Genomic DNA, 15,550 nt, shown 5'->3' with positions numbered 1-15,550 from the left:
TGCATGTTTTAAGACGCCCTTTAACATGGGGAGTGTTTTTACATGTCTCTCAGATGTTGTGAGTGTATCAAAGAGAAAGTCTTCTTCAATAGCATCAGAGTGCATATCTACGTTATGGTAGGTAGCTGCTCTATCAGTTAAAGAATTAAAGGCCACTGTATCTTCAGTGGGTGATGGCTTAGTTGGGTAAACTGCTGGTTCTGTAATAGGCAGTCCCCTCGTTATCTGGTTCTCCTCCTGCACCCCATGGCTGTTGATCGGGGTCTCCAGTTGGGTTTTGTGGATAACCAAACCCCACATCTACATCCTGATCTTCATCTGGGTTGTAGTCAGGTGATGCCGGGTCATATGGGGTTGCAGGCATGGCTGGATTGATTGGTTTAAAAAGGATAGGAGAGGTAGCACAGTCCCATTTCGTTTTGAGTGGTATTCTTGGAAAGTCTGTTATTGGCAGAGGCCTTTTCTTTTTTGTATACACAGTCACTTTGCCAGTTGCTGGGTCAATGTACAGCTTTGACTGGTCCTCTGTGGAGGGGTCTGGGTGAATAAGCTCTTCCTCCAGTCTTTGCCTTTGGTGCCGTAGCTTTGGGTTTGCCAGATTTTGGGTCTGTAGGTTTACTTGGTCCGACCGCTTCTGGTGGTTGGACGGGTTTTTGATGTTTTTCAACACTTTTTGACGGCTGGATGTCCTTAGCTGGCTTCACCACCTTTTTCAGACCGAGCGGTTTGTTTGGTTCGACAGTCTCTTTAGGTGTATGTGGTTATGGCTCGATGCCTTTTTTCGGATCGAGGGGCTTCGGCTCGACCGATTTGTTTTTGTCCACAGAGGGTTTCACTTTCGGTTCAACGTTAGTTCTGGGCGTCGGCCTTTTACTTTCTTCGATATTTGAGGCTTGTTTACTCGATTCGACGTGCTTTGGCTTATAGGTCGATTCGACGTGCTTTAGCCTTGGCGTCGGATCGACGTGTTTGGGCTGCGAGGTGGACTCGACGGCTCTTGAGCTCGACTTGACAGATTTTGTCTTCGATGTTGACTCGACGGTCTTTGGCTTCGAAGGTTGTGTCGGGACTACGGCCTTCGGCTCGAGGACCTTTTGCTTAACTACTTTTGGATCGACGACATTAGGTCCGAAGACGGTGTTGTCGACGAGTTTCGGTTTCAATGGAACCGGCGCCGTATGGCGTGTCTCAGAGAACTTTGCGAATATGTTCTTAGCCGGGCGGTACTGTAGAACGAAAGTGTAGATCTTGGTTAAGGCCCACTGGCAATGCCTCGACCTGAGTCACTGATATTGGTGAAGTGTCTATATGGGGTGGTTCACCCCTCGTCGTTATCGGAGTCGTCTTCAACCGCTACGATGTCGTCTTGAACGTATTCCTCGAGATAGACGCTTTCTTCGTCCTCTTCGAAGTAATTTTCGGAGTCGTGCTCCGAGTATTGTTCTTCAGCTTGATCCGATTCTTCGGCGCTACCTAGTTCTTCTTCATCGTCGAAGATGTTGACTGGTTCTGGCGCCGACCTCTGCATTTCTTGCCTCGCTGCCCGTCGATTCCGGATAGTCTTTTTCGACCGGAACTGGGCTCAAGCTAGGCAACTATCTTCCTTGTGATCCGGAGATAAGCTTATCCGTGTGCGGGAACTTTGAGTTGCACTGCGGGCAGTATTTAAATGGACTTCGTTCCATCGACGGTCGGTCCACGTGGTGTCGAGAAGGCCTCACGGCCCGATTCGACGACCGGAGTGCAATAGATGTTTCCGAAGTGACTCGGTACCGAGCGTTAAACAATACCGACGGAACCAAAGGCCTTTTGGCCTTTACAGAAAGTTAGAGAATTCCGAACTTGGAGTGTAGGAAAGTACATCCAAACCCAATGGCGGAAAAAAGCAATCTGAGGATGGAGAGGATGCCCATGCGCACTGTAGTCCAAGGGAGGAGCCACCTATCTCATGATACTTCGAAGACTCTTCCAGGACAACAACATGCAATCATCCGGACCCAACACTAGGCGGCGATCTATGCACAGATATGAATTCTGCAGCCCACATGCCTCGAACGGTTTGTTAACTTTATGGGGTCATGTGTTTGAAACACATAGCCCCTTAAAGATAAGAAAGCTTTTACGGCAGAAGGAAGTCAGACGGGCCCGTCCAAGTGGGCTGTCTGTAAAAGAGAAAAGTATACGTCATCAATACCTCTTTCCCAATGGCTGGCCACTGTTAAGCATAAACGGTGACGACAGCCAATGGGAAAGAGGGGCGGGGCTTAAAGCCTGATACTCAAAGCCCCTCTAAATCATTAAATCTCACCAGCAAGACTGCGCATGTGCAGCCTACACAGGCGAGACCTAAAAAAGAGAGAGAAGACTACAGTTCCGGACCCAACCACTAGATGGCGGAATAATGAACAGCATAGTGAATACAGCAATATTCACGCTGCAAAACTACCAAGGCAGGTCTTCCCTCGACCAGAAACAAGCATCTTTACCCATTAAAAAAGGAAAATACTAACTATTTCCAAATGGTGTGGTGGTATAAATAACACAGTATATCCATTTATCATGAATCATACGGACAACATTTCTGTATTGGAGCAGAGGTGTCAGAGTTCCCGAGGAAAAAGCGATGTTGGCAAAGATTCTCTAAATTCTTTTTTCAGTTTCAAATAGAAACAAATACAATACAGACTTTTCTCATCTCTTAAAACTTGGAAATTCAGATGTTGTACAGGTGAAGAAAGGCAACTACTCACACGGCACAGTGCAATGGGGTAAAAGGGTTTCCTTCCAGGTAGGCAAACTGATTGTGTTCAAGTAACATCTCCAAACAATCTTCGTGCCCTGAAAAGATAAAGTTAAAAAATATTATGGGATGAGCAGTAAAAAGCATTTTTTTTAAACTATCTTTCATTTTGCTGAGCCATTCAATGGGTCCTTGTGTCAATGTTGGCATGGTAATGGTTAGTTTTGATTTGTGAAGAACAAGTTACTTACTTTCGGTAACAATATATCTGTAAAAAACAGTAGTTAGTATTAGATTCCTTGCCTTAGAATATCCCCAGGAGTCAGACTGGATCCGGAAATTTTGCGTAGCAGTACCCTTGCGCGTCGGTAGGCGTCGTCTGCGGCTCCGCGTCCGTCGTCGGCACCGTGAGGATGTCGTCGGAGTACTTAGACGCCGCCTCCGCGCGCTGACGTCAGTTCTTAGACACAGCTTTTCCGCGCCAGAAACACAGAGCCATGTTAAAAACCAACACTGGTGCCATTGAAACTAGGGCCCTGAAAGGGGATGACCGTAACCCTAGATATCGGTTCGCAGAACGGGGAGGATGGATGGGGCGGTAAGGAATCTAATACTAACTACCGTTTCTATATATATATATTGTTACCGAAGGTAAGTAACTTGTTTGTCTAAAAGAAACAGGTTAGTATTAGATTCCTTACCTTAGAATAGATACCCCAGCAATATCAACCCCGGTGGTGGGTCTGCGAACCAATAATCACACCAGAAAGTCCTGGAGGACGGAACGGCCAAAGAAGCCATCCCTCTGGACTTGGCTGTCCAGGCAGTAGTGTCTTGCAAACGTGTGCAGCGATGCCCACGTAGCTGCCTGACAGATGTCCTGCAAGGGGATTTCCCGGCCCAGGGCAGTGGTAGCCGCCTTGGCCCGAGTGGAATGGGCCCTCAGCCCAACAGGAGGCTCTTTCTTCGCCAAGGAGTAACAAACCTTGATACACAAGACGACCCACCGAGAGATGGTCCGCTTGTGCACCGCCCGTCCCTTCTAAGCGCCCACGTAAGCAACAAAGAGTTGGTCATCCACCCGGAACTAGAGAGTGCGATCGAGATAAAATGAGAGCGCGCGTTTTGGGTCCAGACGGTTGAGCCGCTCTTCCTCCTATGAGGGATGCGGAGGCGGAAAGAAGGTGGACAAGGTGATAGACTGCCCGATGTGGAAGGCCGTGACAACCTTGGGCAGGAAAGAGGGTCTACCTTGTCTGGATGGACAGAAAGGAAAGGAGGTTTGGATGAAAGAGCCTGGAGCTCACTCACTCTCCTGGCAGAGGTGATGGCAACCAGGAAAGCAGTCTTCAGAGTAAGAAGGCGGACAGGACAGTTGTGAAGTGGCTCAAAGGGAGCGCACATCAGATAGGCATCACAAACGGATTAGGTAGAAACGTGTGTGTGATGCCTTTCAGAAAACGAGTTACAATAGGGGACTTGAACAAAGATGGTTGATCAGGCAGCCTTAGAAAGGCTGAAAGGGCAGAAAGGTAGCCCTTGATAGTGCCCAGAGCAGAGCCCTGCTGGGCAAGAGAAAGAAGGAAGAGAAGAACCTCAGAAAGAGGGGCACAGAGAGGATCCACAGCCTTTGCTGTGCACCACGCCACAAATCTGTTCCACCTGCAGGCGTATACCGACTTTGTGGAGGGACGTCTGGCTGCCAGAATGACATTACAGACTTCAGGCGGCAAGTAAAATGGCCTCAACTGTCGCCGCTCAATCTCCAAGCATGGAGGTGGAGACTGGACAGGTTCGGGTGGAGGACCGTCCCCTGCTGCAGCGACAGAAGGTCCTCTTGAAGAGGCAGACGAACCGGGGGATCGACTGACATACTGAGTAGCTCAGGATACCAGTACCTTCGTGCTCAGTCCGGAGCCACAAGGATGACTTGGGCCTGGTCGCGTTTGATCTTCTACAGCACTCTGGGCAGAAGTGGTATAAACGGAAAGGCGTACAATAGACAGCAAATCCACTCGCGAAGAAAAGCATCTCCGAGTGAGTACCGCCTTGGAAATTCCAACGCGCAGAACTGATGACATTGCGCGTTCTCTTCGGTGGCGAATAGATCTAACCAAGGCTCTCCCCACTGCAGAAAGAGACCTTGCGCCACGTCTGAGTTCAGACGCCATTTCGTGATCCATCATGCACCGGCGGCTGAGTTCGTCCGCCCTGGCGTTCAGAGAACCTGCCAGGTGTTGAACCACCAGGGTCACGCCCTGATGTTCCAGCCATTGCCAGAGGCGCATTGCCTCCTGGAAGAGGGCCCACGACCCCATCCCGCCCTGTTTGTTGCAGTGCCACATGGCGGTGGTGTCGTGCGTGAACACCTGCACTACACTCCCCCGGACAGAGGGGAGGAATGCCTTCAGTGCTAGACGAATCGCCAGTAGCTCCAAAAGGTTGATATGGAGCCAGGGCCTCGGATCTCCACCTCTTCCATGTGGCCTCCCCAGGCCTGGAGGGACGCGTCCGTCACAACCACATGCTCCGGTTGGGGAAGGGAGAGGGATCTGCCGCTGACCCAATCGCGGTCCGTGAGCCACAGCTGCAGCTGTCTCGCAGTGCCCTCCGAGATCAGGACATGGTCGGACAGGTTGCCCTGATGCTGGGCCCACTGCAGAGCCCGCATCCGCCATCGGGCGTGATGGACCAGAAGGATGCAGGAGGGGATCAGCCCCAGAAGCCGCAGCCTCAACCTGATCAAGACTCGGGATAAAGGCTGAAAGATCAGAATCAGTGCCTGAATATCCTGAACTCGCTGTTCGGGAGGATAAACCCGAAAATGCGCTGAGTCGAGAACCGCTCCGATGAAGAGGAGCTTCTGGGAGGGGCACAGGTGTGACTTCGGCACATTGATGGAGAACCTCAGCTGGTGCAGGAGGTCTGCTGTCGTCTGGAGGTGGCTGACGACTGTCTGGGGCGAGCCTGCCTTCAACAACCAGTCGTTGAGGTAGGGGAAGACTGAAACCCCTAACCTGCGCAGATGAGCTGCGACCACCGCCATCACCTTCGTGAACACCCGTGGAGCGCTGGTAAGACCGAAGGGGAGCACGGTAAACTGAAAGTGCTCGTGGCCTACCATGAACCGCAGGTAGCGCCGGTGGGCGGGCAAGACGGGGCTGTGGAAATAAGCATCCTGCAAGTCCAACACTACCATCCAGTCTCCTGGGTCCAGGGCAGCTAAGATCTGAGCCAGTGTCAGCATTTTGAACTTCTCCTTCCGAAGCAACCTGTTGACGTTCCGTAGATCCAAGATAGGGCGCAGGCCCCCTTTGCCCTTCTTGGGTACCAGAAAGTAGTGGGAGTAGCAACCACACCCTACTTCTGGCCCAGGAACGCGCTTGATGGCCCCCTTGGCCAAGAGGGCCGTAACTTCCTCCTGCAGAAGTCGCAAGTGATCCCCCGACACGCGGTGGTATTGCTGTGGCATGGCTGGAGGGGTCGCCTCGAAGGGGAGGGAGTAGCCCCTTCGGACGATTTGCAGCACCCACCTGTCTGATGTGACAGTGTGCCAGTGGAGGAGGTGATGGCGAACTCTGCCCCACACTGGCGTCACATGGGCCTGAAAGCACGGACTAGGAGGGTTTTGAGGCGGATGCTGCAGGGGCAGGTGTGGACTAGCCTCGCCGTTGTCCCTGACCGGCGCCACGGCGGTTTCCACGGCCGCCACCACGTTAGAAATTAGTCTGCAGTGCGTGGCTGGCAGCACGTGTGGGGGCGCCCCTTCCTTGGCCACGAAAGGAGCGAAAGGCACCCGTTTGCTGGCGCGGGCCGAGAGGCCCAAGGACTTGGCCGTAGTCCTGGAGTCCTTAAAGCGCTCAAGCGCATTGTCTGCCTTGTCGCCAAAAAGGCGACGGACATCAAACGGCATGTCCATGAGAGTATTCTGGACATCGGCCGAAAAGTTGGCGGACCTCAACCAGGCGTGGCGACGAATTGCCACCGTCGTTGCCATTGCTCTACCCAGTGAGTCGGTGGTATCAAGCCCACATCGGATGGAATAGCGTGCCTCATCTCGACCCTCCGCAAGGGCTTGGGTGAGTTTAGCCTTGACCTCCGCCGGGCATTGTGTCAGCACGTCCGCAACCGTGTCCCACAGAGAGTGGGTGTAGCGGCCCAAGAGGCATGCGGTTCGGAAGACCGCAGTCCCAAACTCAGGGTGGAGAATACATTCTTGCCGTATTGCTCATACCTCTTGGATTCCCGATCAGGTGGAGCTGACGGGAATGCGGTCTGGGAGTTGGAGGCCTGCATGACCAGGCTCTCGGGGTGGGATGGGTGGACAGGAAAAAAGGGTCGCCCTGGGCCGGGTGGTGGCGTCTGGCCACGTTCCTATCTACAGGCGGACCTGTAGCGGGCCTGGACCAAGTGCCCAAAAGAACGTCAGTCAAGGCCTCATTAAACGGCAGCAGAGGCACGGCAGAGCTTGACTGCGGTTTAAGGACCTCAGTGAGGAGGTTAGTCCTCACGGTCGCGACGGGGAGCTCTAGGCCCAAGGCCTTGGCTGCCCGCGTCAACACCACACTGAAGGCTGCCCCCTCCTCCGTAGCCACGGTAGGGGTGAGACAAAACCAGTGTCTGGCGAAGTGTCCAGACCACTGGCATCCCCAAGTTCACCTGTCCAGTCCTGCTGGGACTGACACTCACTTGTCAGAGGGTCCTCAGACCCCTCCCAATACTCCTCATCACCCATTTCCTGATAATCAGGGTTGTCAAAGGATGGGGCCAGTTCATTGAAGTAAAACTCTCCAAGCAGCGTCGAAAGCGGTGCCCAGCGGCGCCGTTCCGACGCCGGAACCGGATCGAGGGAGGCATCTGGGACGGTGTCGCCCGAAGGCGGTGCTGGAGGTGACACCCTAGGGACCGGCGCCGGTGAGGTCGTTAGGTCAACTGGCGACGACCCGGATACGGATCCAGCGGGGCCCTGCGGCGCCGGGCCCGAAGGCACCGGCGGCGTCGGGCCGAAGCACCCGACCCGCTAGGGCCCCCAGACGGGTCCGCTGGGCCCGAAGGCGCCGCGGAGCCCATCGGAGGAGAGAGGGACCTCATTGCCATGAGGAAGCGCTCGATCTCCTCCGGCGTCGCTTGCTGCCCAGGGACCGGAGGGTATGGGGCAGGTCGCGACGCCCGCGACTCCGACGGAGCCGCGTGTGCAGGTCACGCGAACCCCCGGCCGCGTCGCGGGGAGTCGGAAGAGCGATGACGTCTCTTCGACTTCTTGTGCTTACCTGACGACTTCGAGCCTGAAGAGTGATGTTGACTCCCGGAGCTATGTTGGCTCCGACCCCGTGACCGGTCCCTCGACCTCCGTCCGGACCGAGGCCTCTCGCGGCGCGGGGCCGACTGTTGGAGCTCGAGCCGCTTGCAGGACCACTCCTGCCTAGCTTTGGAAGTCAGGGCTCGGCAGTCGGGGCTGGCCTTGTTGTCGTGGTCGACGCCGAGACAGTGAAGACACCGGCGGTGAGGGTCGGCTACCGACATCAGTCGGTCGCAGTCGTCACAGGGTTTAAAACCTGGCATCCCTACCGGCACCGTTCGAAGACTCGAAAATGATCAAAAGGGATCGTAAAAAGTTTAGTCAAAAAGTGACTAAGGTACCACTTTTTCCGGATCTGCACTGCTGGCGCGGAAAAAAGAAGAACTGACGTCAGCGCGCGGAGGCGGCGTCTAAGTACTCCGATGACGTCATCACGGTGCCCACGACGCAGACGACGGACGCGGAGCCGCAGACGACGCCTACCGATGCGCAAGGGTACTGCTACGCAAAAATTCCAGATCCAGTCGGACGCCTGGGGATATTCTAAGGTAAGGAATCTAATACTAACCTGATTCTTTCAGATACACTAAAGTAACTCTAAAGGTATGTGTGCCTTCTGTTTCTGAGCATTCTGGTAAATAACTCTAAAACAAGAAAGTGCTCAGAAATACAAGTCAGAGACAATCATATAGAGATTTTGAAGGGATTCAGGTATCGACAAGTAAAAAAAAAAGTTTACTGTACACCACGGGTACTCATAGTACGGGCCGCCGGCCGGGGGCGGTCCGGCAAGCCTTCCCTGGTGGCCCGCTGACTTTCCAGACATCGTTCCCGTGTTGTATTTAAAAAAAAAAGGAAATCATGTCTTCAAACACTGATGGAGTCTAAGAGACTCTGCTGCTCTGTGGGGGCCTGCCGCCGGGTGATTCCAATGATAGTGGAGCTGCAGGGGCCTAAGAAGAGGTTAAGTACAGCAAGGCCTCATTAACATACAAATGGTCTTTCTAAAGACCTGTGAAGTGCTCGGGTGGGGCTGTGTGTGCCAGGATGCTGTCTCAGCCCAGGCTGCCACACGCAGGGTGAGGTGAAGAGGGTGACAGAGGGAGGTAGTGGGACTTCCCACGTGGCATAAACTAAAGGCACACTTTGCATTTCTACAGACGTTTCACATCGGGTATCCCAGCAGAGGAAGCAAAATCATTTTTAGAAAGAAGATTTCAAGAGCACTAGGGGTGTCATGTCCCGTTGTATTAATTCAGTCTTAACTTCCACGTGTTCTATTATTCGAGAAACCTTAAAATGAGACGTGTTTGACAGAATCATTGATTATGTTTATACATTTGTAAAAGAATGTATGATTGTTTGACTGCGGTCTCAGAGAGGTAAAGCGTCAGCACTGGTAAATAAAAACTGTGCAGGAACATGCTGGCCATCATTCTAATGGCATATTGTTGGACCCGGCCTCGTGGCGTGGTCCTCGCTGATCTCCGCAGCTCCAGATCTACGGGTGGAACTGATTCCCGTCCACCCAGAACCGTACATGACACTCCTACCCCCGGACCTGTGACGATCCCCAGACCGCGTGCCTGCACCCGTGCACGTGACCATCAGTCTCCATGTTTGGCCACCCCGGCCGGCCGGCCGCCTTCTTTCCTTTCGGCAGCCCCTGGCCACTCCTGGCTACAGCCAAGCATGCGCGTCCGACGCGCCCAGATCCGCCCGGGGGGTGAACGACTCCCCAAGTACCCGAAACCAAGACCTCCATCACACCTCCGGCCCCCTTCCGAGGAGCTGGTTTCCCTCACACCTCTGAACTATCCCTGGGGGTTGGTTTCGATCGCACCTTGGGCCTCCTAGCAAGCTGGCTCCAGGCCTTGATGGGCGTCTGGGATTCCCTGGACGCATGGTCCAAAGCATCAAAGAATCAACCGCCCAGACAATCGGGCGCCTGGCCCTCGGACCTCCGGCCTCCTGCCTCTGAGGGTCCGGACATCAAAGAACTCCAGTACTATAAGACAGCCTGCCTTCCATCTAGTCGGCAGTTGTATCTTGGACAAGAAAGCCCTGCTGATCTGATCGCGGCTGACTTTGAGGAGAACAGACTCTGACCCACTGAGCCCTGCTGACGTCGTCGCGGCTCATCCTCGAACCTACGGAACGGAACCATCGGGGCCCTGCTGACGCTGTTGCGGCCCCCTACCGAAGGACAAGAGATCTGAACCATCGGGGCCCTGCTGACGCTGTCGCGGCCCCCTCTCGGAACACGAGACCTGAACCATCGGAGCCCTGCTGACGCTGTCGCGGCTCCATCCGCTTACGAGTACGACGGAGTACTCTTGACCAAGCCCTGCTGACCTCGTCGCGGCTTGTCGAACACTCTGGTCCGGCCGGACCATCAACGCTACCCTCACTATCATCTTGAACCAGAAGTGAGTAGGACAGCAAGTCCCATCGCCAGCCCCCGTACCCCCCAGTTCGAGGATTGAGAATTGTGCGCAGGGTGTGTTGCGTGCCAGCTGGCCTCCTAAGACTGTCCCGCTTCCCCGATCCCTCGTTACGAGACTTTCGCGATCCCTCGATAGCTGTGTATTGCTCCTTACTTTTAATCTTGATAAAGTCTTTCTTGATAAAGAATCACGGTGTAGTGTCCGTTCATAAGTGTGGTGTGTCCACAGTGTGTACGATCAGTCCTCCCCGGCGGGGACTCCCCCCTCGATAAGACTCGGCAGTAATTGTGGGAGAGGAGGTTCCAGGTGGTTAGGAGAGTCCTCTTGACCCCTGGGGTCACCGCCTTCCAACACATATGATGATGAGTGTGTGCGTTTATGAGGAGGCTGGACGTGTCGGCATTCGCAGGTGTGTGTATGGATAGGTTTGTGGGTGTATGAAAGTGGTTGTCTGAAGGGTGGGAGTGGGCGTATACTTGTGGCTAGTAGCACATAATGGAACCTGAGTGGTCACATATAACTTTTAGTGGGCGGCTGTACGATGGTGGATGTGCTATCCTAAGATGTTAGGTGGACACATCTACAGTGAGTGTGATGGCATACTATAGTAGTGTGTTGGCATATGATGAAGTTATTCATGTTTTATATTGTGTGGTGTGCTACATTTTGTTTGAAAAAGTGGGTAACATAGCAAGACTGTATTGGAGTTGTGAGAGGTAACGTTGACAGAGTATGACAGAACTGTGATATAAAGCAAAGGTAGAACCTTAACTCAATAATTTCATCACTTCTTACATTTTAAGAAGACCCTACTGTTAACATATTAGCTACCTTTAACTCCCTTCTGACTTTACTTTTTTCTGTGAATCTAGGAATTATTTGTGCATATTTTTTCACTTTTGTGTGCTGGGTTACAATGTTGCTTTTGTGGACGTAGAACCTTGTGTAGTTCTACATATATATGGTAGTGGGTGCTTTTGTGTATGTTGGTGGTTGTGTGGATGTATGAGGGTGGGTGTGGGGACTTATGTTGTTACACATGTTTGTGTAGGATGGTGGGTGAACTGGCGCAGGTTAGTTGTGTGGAGGCATGGTCCTTTTGGTGGCATATCATGGTGGTTGTGTTGACATATGATAGTGGGCGTGTTGCTGTTTGATGTAGTTGTGTGGATGTCTGGTAATCGATGTTTAGTCTTATGATGTTTAGGTATTTCTTGGCATGGCTGAGTTTTATACTAGTGTTAGACCTAATTTTGCGAGCTGTTCTTGTGCCATTTGCAACCTGCATAGATAAAAGGCAGGAAAGCCTTCAACACCAGGTGAGTGGTTCGCAGCTCCAACAGATTGATATAAGCCGGGCTTTCTCTTCAAACCAGAGTTGTCTGATCGCCACCTTCCCCAGATGATCTCCCCAATCGAGTAGAGATGCATCTGTCACCACAATCAGCTCTGGATGGGGAAAAGTGGGAATCTGCCACCCAATGAGTTGTGTTTGAGGAGCCACCACTGCAGATCAGCAATCCCTTCCAAAATTACAATGTAGTCTGCCAAATTACCACAGTGGTGGAGCAGATTGCACTTCAACTTACATTGCACAGCCGGTATGTGCCACCTGCCGCAGCTGACCTGGAAAATGCAGGAGGCTAAGAGACCAGAAAGCTTAAGCGCTACTCTGCACAGGCTGACACACGCAGGGTGAGGTGAAGAGGGTGGCAGAGGGAGGTAGTGGGACAGAGGGAGCCAGAGAGGGAGAGGGAAGGAGTGAGACAGTCAGAGTGAGTTAGACCAGTGGTTCCCAAACTTTTTTGACCCGTGGCTCCCTTGACCCAATTGGCAGTTGGCCGTGGCTCCCCACCATTTTTTACCCGCGCACCGGGGTGCCGCGGCGCACCCTTTGGGAACGACTGGTCTACATGAAGAATCAAGCCTAGATGTGATGAAGGATTCAGTGTCGCCATCACTGTCATAAATATTTATTTGCAATCACAAAGATCTTATAAAGTACATCTCAATGCATACATAGAGTAGTATAAAGCACTCCCACTAAAAGTAACCAGGCTAGAGACAGGCTCAAGGAGCTCTGTGGCGTTACAAGAAGCTTACTTGAGGTGGGCTCTGATCATGGGTATCCGCAGAAATTTTTTCGGTGGGGGGGGGGGGGGGGCACATTTTTAACTTCATCACCATCCCCCTTGCACCCTTTCCCCCTCTGCCTTGCACCCTTCTCCCCCTCCACCGTGCACCCTTCTCCCCCTTCCCCTTGTACCCTACTTCACCTCAGCCTTGCACCCTTTTCTGCCTTGCACCCTTCTCCCCTCTGCCTTGCACCATTCTCCCCAATGCCTTGTACCCTTCTCCTCTCCGCCTTGCACCCTTCTCCCCTCCGCCTTGCACCCTTCTCCCCTCCGCCTTGCACCATTCTCCCCACTGCCTTGTACCCTTCTCCTCTCTGCCTTGTACCCTTCTTTTCTCTGCCTTGCACCCTTCTCCTCTCTGGCTGGCACCCTTCTCCCCTCTGCCTTGCACCCTTCTCCCCTCTGCCTTGCACCCTTCTCCCCTCTGCCTTGCACCCTTCTGCCCTCTGCCTTGCGCCCTTCTGCCCTCTGCCTTGCACCCTTCTGCCCTCTGCCTTGCACCCTTCTGCACTCTGCCTTGCACCCTTCTGCACTCTGCCTTGCACCCTTCTGCCCTCTGCCTTGCACCCTTCTCTACCTTGCACCCTTCTCCACCTCCCCGTTGCACCCTTCTCCCCTATGCCGTGCACCCTTCTCTCCTCCTCCTTGCACCATTCTCCCCTCCTCCTTGCACCCTTCTCTACCTTGCACCCTTCTCCTCTCGCCTTGCACCCTTCTCCCCTCTGCCCTGCACCCTTCTCCCCTCTGCCTTGCACCCTTCTCCCCTCTGCCTTGCACCCTTCTCCCTTCTGCCTTGCACCCTTCTCCCCTCTGCCTTGCACCCTTCTCCCCTCTGCCTTGCACCCTTCTCCCCTCTGCCTTGCACCCTTCTCCCCTCTGCCTTGCACCCTTCTCCCCTCACACTCTCCAACATGCAGCAGTCACGAGTGACGACCCCTCAACGAGGAGTGAGGCAAAGACAGAAGCTGGCAGAGTGCGGATGCACCAGGGCATAAGGCGCCCACCCAACGCTCTCCACCAGGCCTCTCACCCTGCACGCACCCAATGCTCTCCACCAGGCCCCTGAACCTGCACCCACCCAACGCTCTCCACCAGGCTTCTCACCCTGCACGCACCCAATGCTCTCCACCAGACCCCTGACCCTGCACCCACCCTACGCTCTCCACTAGGCCCCTAACCCTGCACCCACCCACCCAACGCTCTCTACCAGGACCCTGACCCACCCATCCAATGCTCTCCACAAGGACCTGACCCTGCACCTACCCACCCAACGCTCTCCACCAGGCCCCTGACCCTTCACCCACCCACCCAATGCTCTCCACCAGGACCCTGACCCTGCACCAACCCACCCAATGGAGGTTAAAGACAGTCATTTTATGCGTATCTGTGCTCCCAGAGAGAACACTGGGATACCGCCACAGGGTTATTAAGCAGCACACGAACACCCTCTCTCTCTCCCAATCATTAAATTATTGCACCATTTAAAGAATCCAAAATATATGTCATCAATATTGTGATTTTTCTACCTGATAATGGACTTGGTTCAACGTTGCACATGAATTTGAAAAAGCCGTCATAATAGGAACGTTTGTGAATGTCATTTGACAGTTGTATGACATAGATATTAAGGGGCAGATTTACAAGCCACTTGCGCCACTTTTGTGTCACTTTTAACATGGGAAAAGTGACGTAAAAGTGGCGCATGGGGCTTGTAAATATGCCCCTAAGAGTGTACTCCCTGGACAGTTCCTGAGCATGGGTAGAGGAGGGGAGAAGATGGAGCTTGAGGTCAGAGCTACCCACTTTGGAACTGAGGAATCAGGTTTGATTCTGGTTATGGCTCAATATCCTGTGATCCAGGGCAAATAATGCAAATGCTACTTACCAGTATGCATCTGTTCTTGGCATGTAGGGCTGCTGACATTCATATCTGTGCATAGATCGCCGCCTAGTGTTGGGTCCGGATGATTGCACATTGTTGTCCTGGAAGAGTCTTCGAAGTATCACGAGATAGGTGGCTCCTCCCCTGGACTACAGTGCGCATGGGCATCGCCTCCATCCCCAGATTGTTTTTAGCCATTGGCAGAGATGGAGTGAAGTATGTGAGTGATGACCATGCTATGAGCATATATATATATATGAAGACTGCAGCTGCTACAGGCGCCGGGGAGGAGGGTGGGCGATATGAATGTCAGCAGCCCTACATGCCAAGAACAGATGCATACTGGTAAGTAGCATTTGCAGTTCGAGGCATGTGGGCTGCTGAATTCATATCTGTGCATAGAATACATAGCAGTCCCTCCATTAGCGGCGGTCGCCCGTGCCAGCTGCAGCAGTCTGAAAAAGTGTCTTGAGAACAGCCTGACCAACAGCTGCCTGCTGTTTGGAGTGCACGTCTACACAGTAATGTTTAGTGAAAGTATGTGTGGTAGACCATGTGGCTGCTCTACAAATGTCTTCTAAGGGAATGTTACCTAGGAAAGCCATAGAGGCCCCCAACTTCCTGGTGGAGTGGGCTCTTGGTGGGATAGTGAGAGTGCGTTTAGCTTTAGCGTAACAGATTTGAATGCATTTCACAATCCACCTAGCGATCCCAGCTTTGGAGATAGCGTTTCCCTTGAGGTGTAAGGCAAAAGCAACGAAAAGCTGCTTGGTTTTGCGAAAATCTTTTGTCCTGTCCACATAGTACATCAAGGCTCTTCTAACGTCAAGGGTGTGGAGCATCCGCTCCGCCAGCGTCTCTGGGTTTTGGAAAAACACCGACAACTCAATTGTCTGGTTCATATGGAATTGAGACACAACCTTGGGTAAGAATTTAGGGTTAGTGCGGAGCACAACCCTGTTAGCATGTACTTGGAAGAAAGGTTCTTGGATGGTGAGCGCCTGTAACTCGCTAACCCTCCGTAGCGATGTAATTGCTACTAAGAAA

At 53.0% G+C, this 15,550-nt stretch overlaps 1 protein-coding gene across 2 annotated transcripts in view; it reads right to left on the bottom strand.

Annotated features, from left to right (window-relative positions):
* ANKRD52 (ankyrin repeat domain 52) overlaps window positions 1-15,550 on the bottom strand; it is a 430,239-nt gene that overhangs the window by 104,471 nt on the left and 310,218 nt on the right. For both annotated transcript variants that reach the window (XM_086963824.1, XM_086963825.1), the window contains exon 22: window positions 2,751-2,838. In XM_086963824.1, the coding sequence (XP_086819950.1) occupies window positions 2,751-2,838 (88 nt within the window). The remainder of the gene's footprint in view (window positions 1-2,750; window positions 2,839-15,550) is intronic.

This window comes from Lissotriton vulgaris, chromosome 1_1 (genome assembly GCF_964263255.1).
Source record: "Lissotriton vulgaris chromosome 1_1, aLisVul1.2, whole genome shotgun sequence".
In the NCBI taxonomy this organism is placed as follows: domain Eukaryota; kingdom Metazoa; phylum Chordata; class Amphibia; order Caudata; family Salamandridae; genus Lissotriton; species Lissotriton vulgaris.
This window is presented reverse-complemented; position numbering and strand designations above follow the sequence as displayed.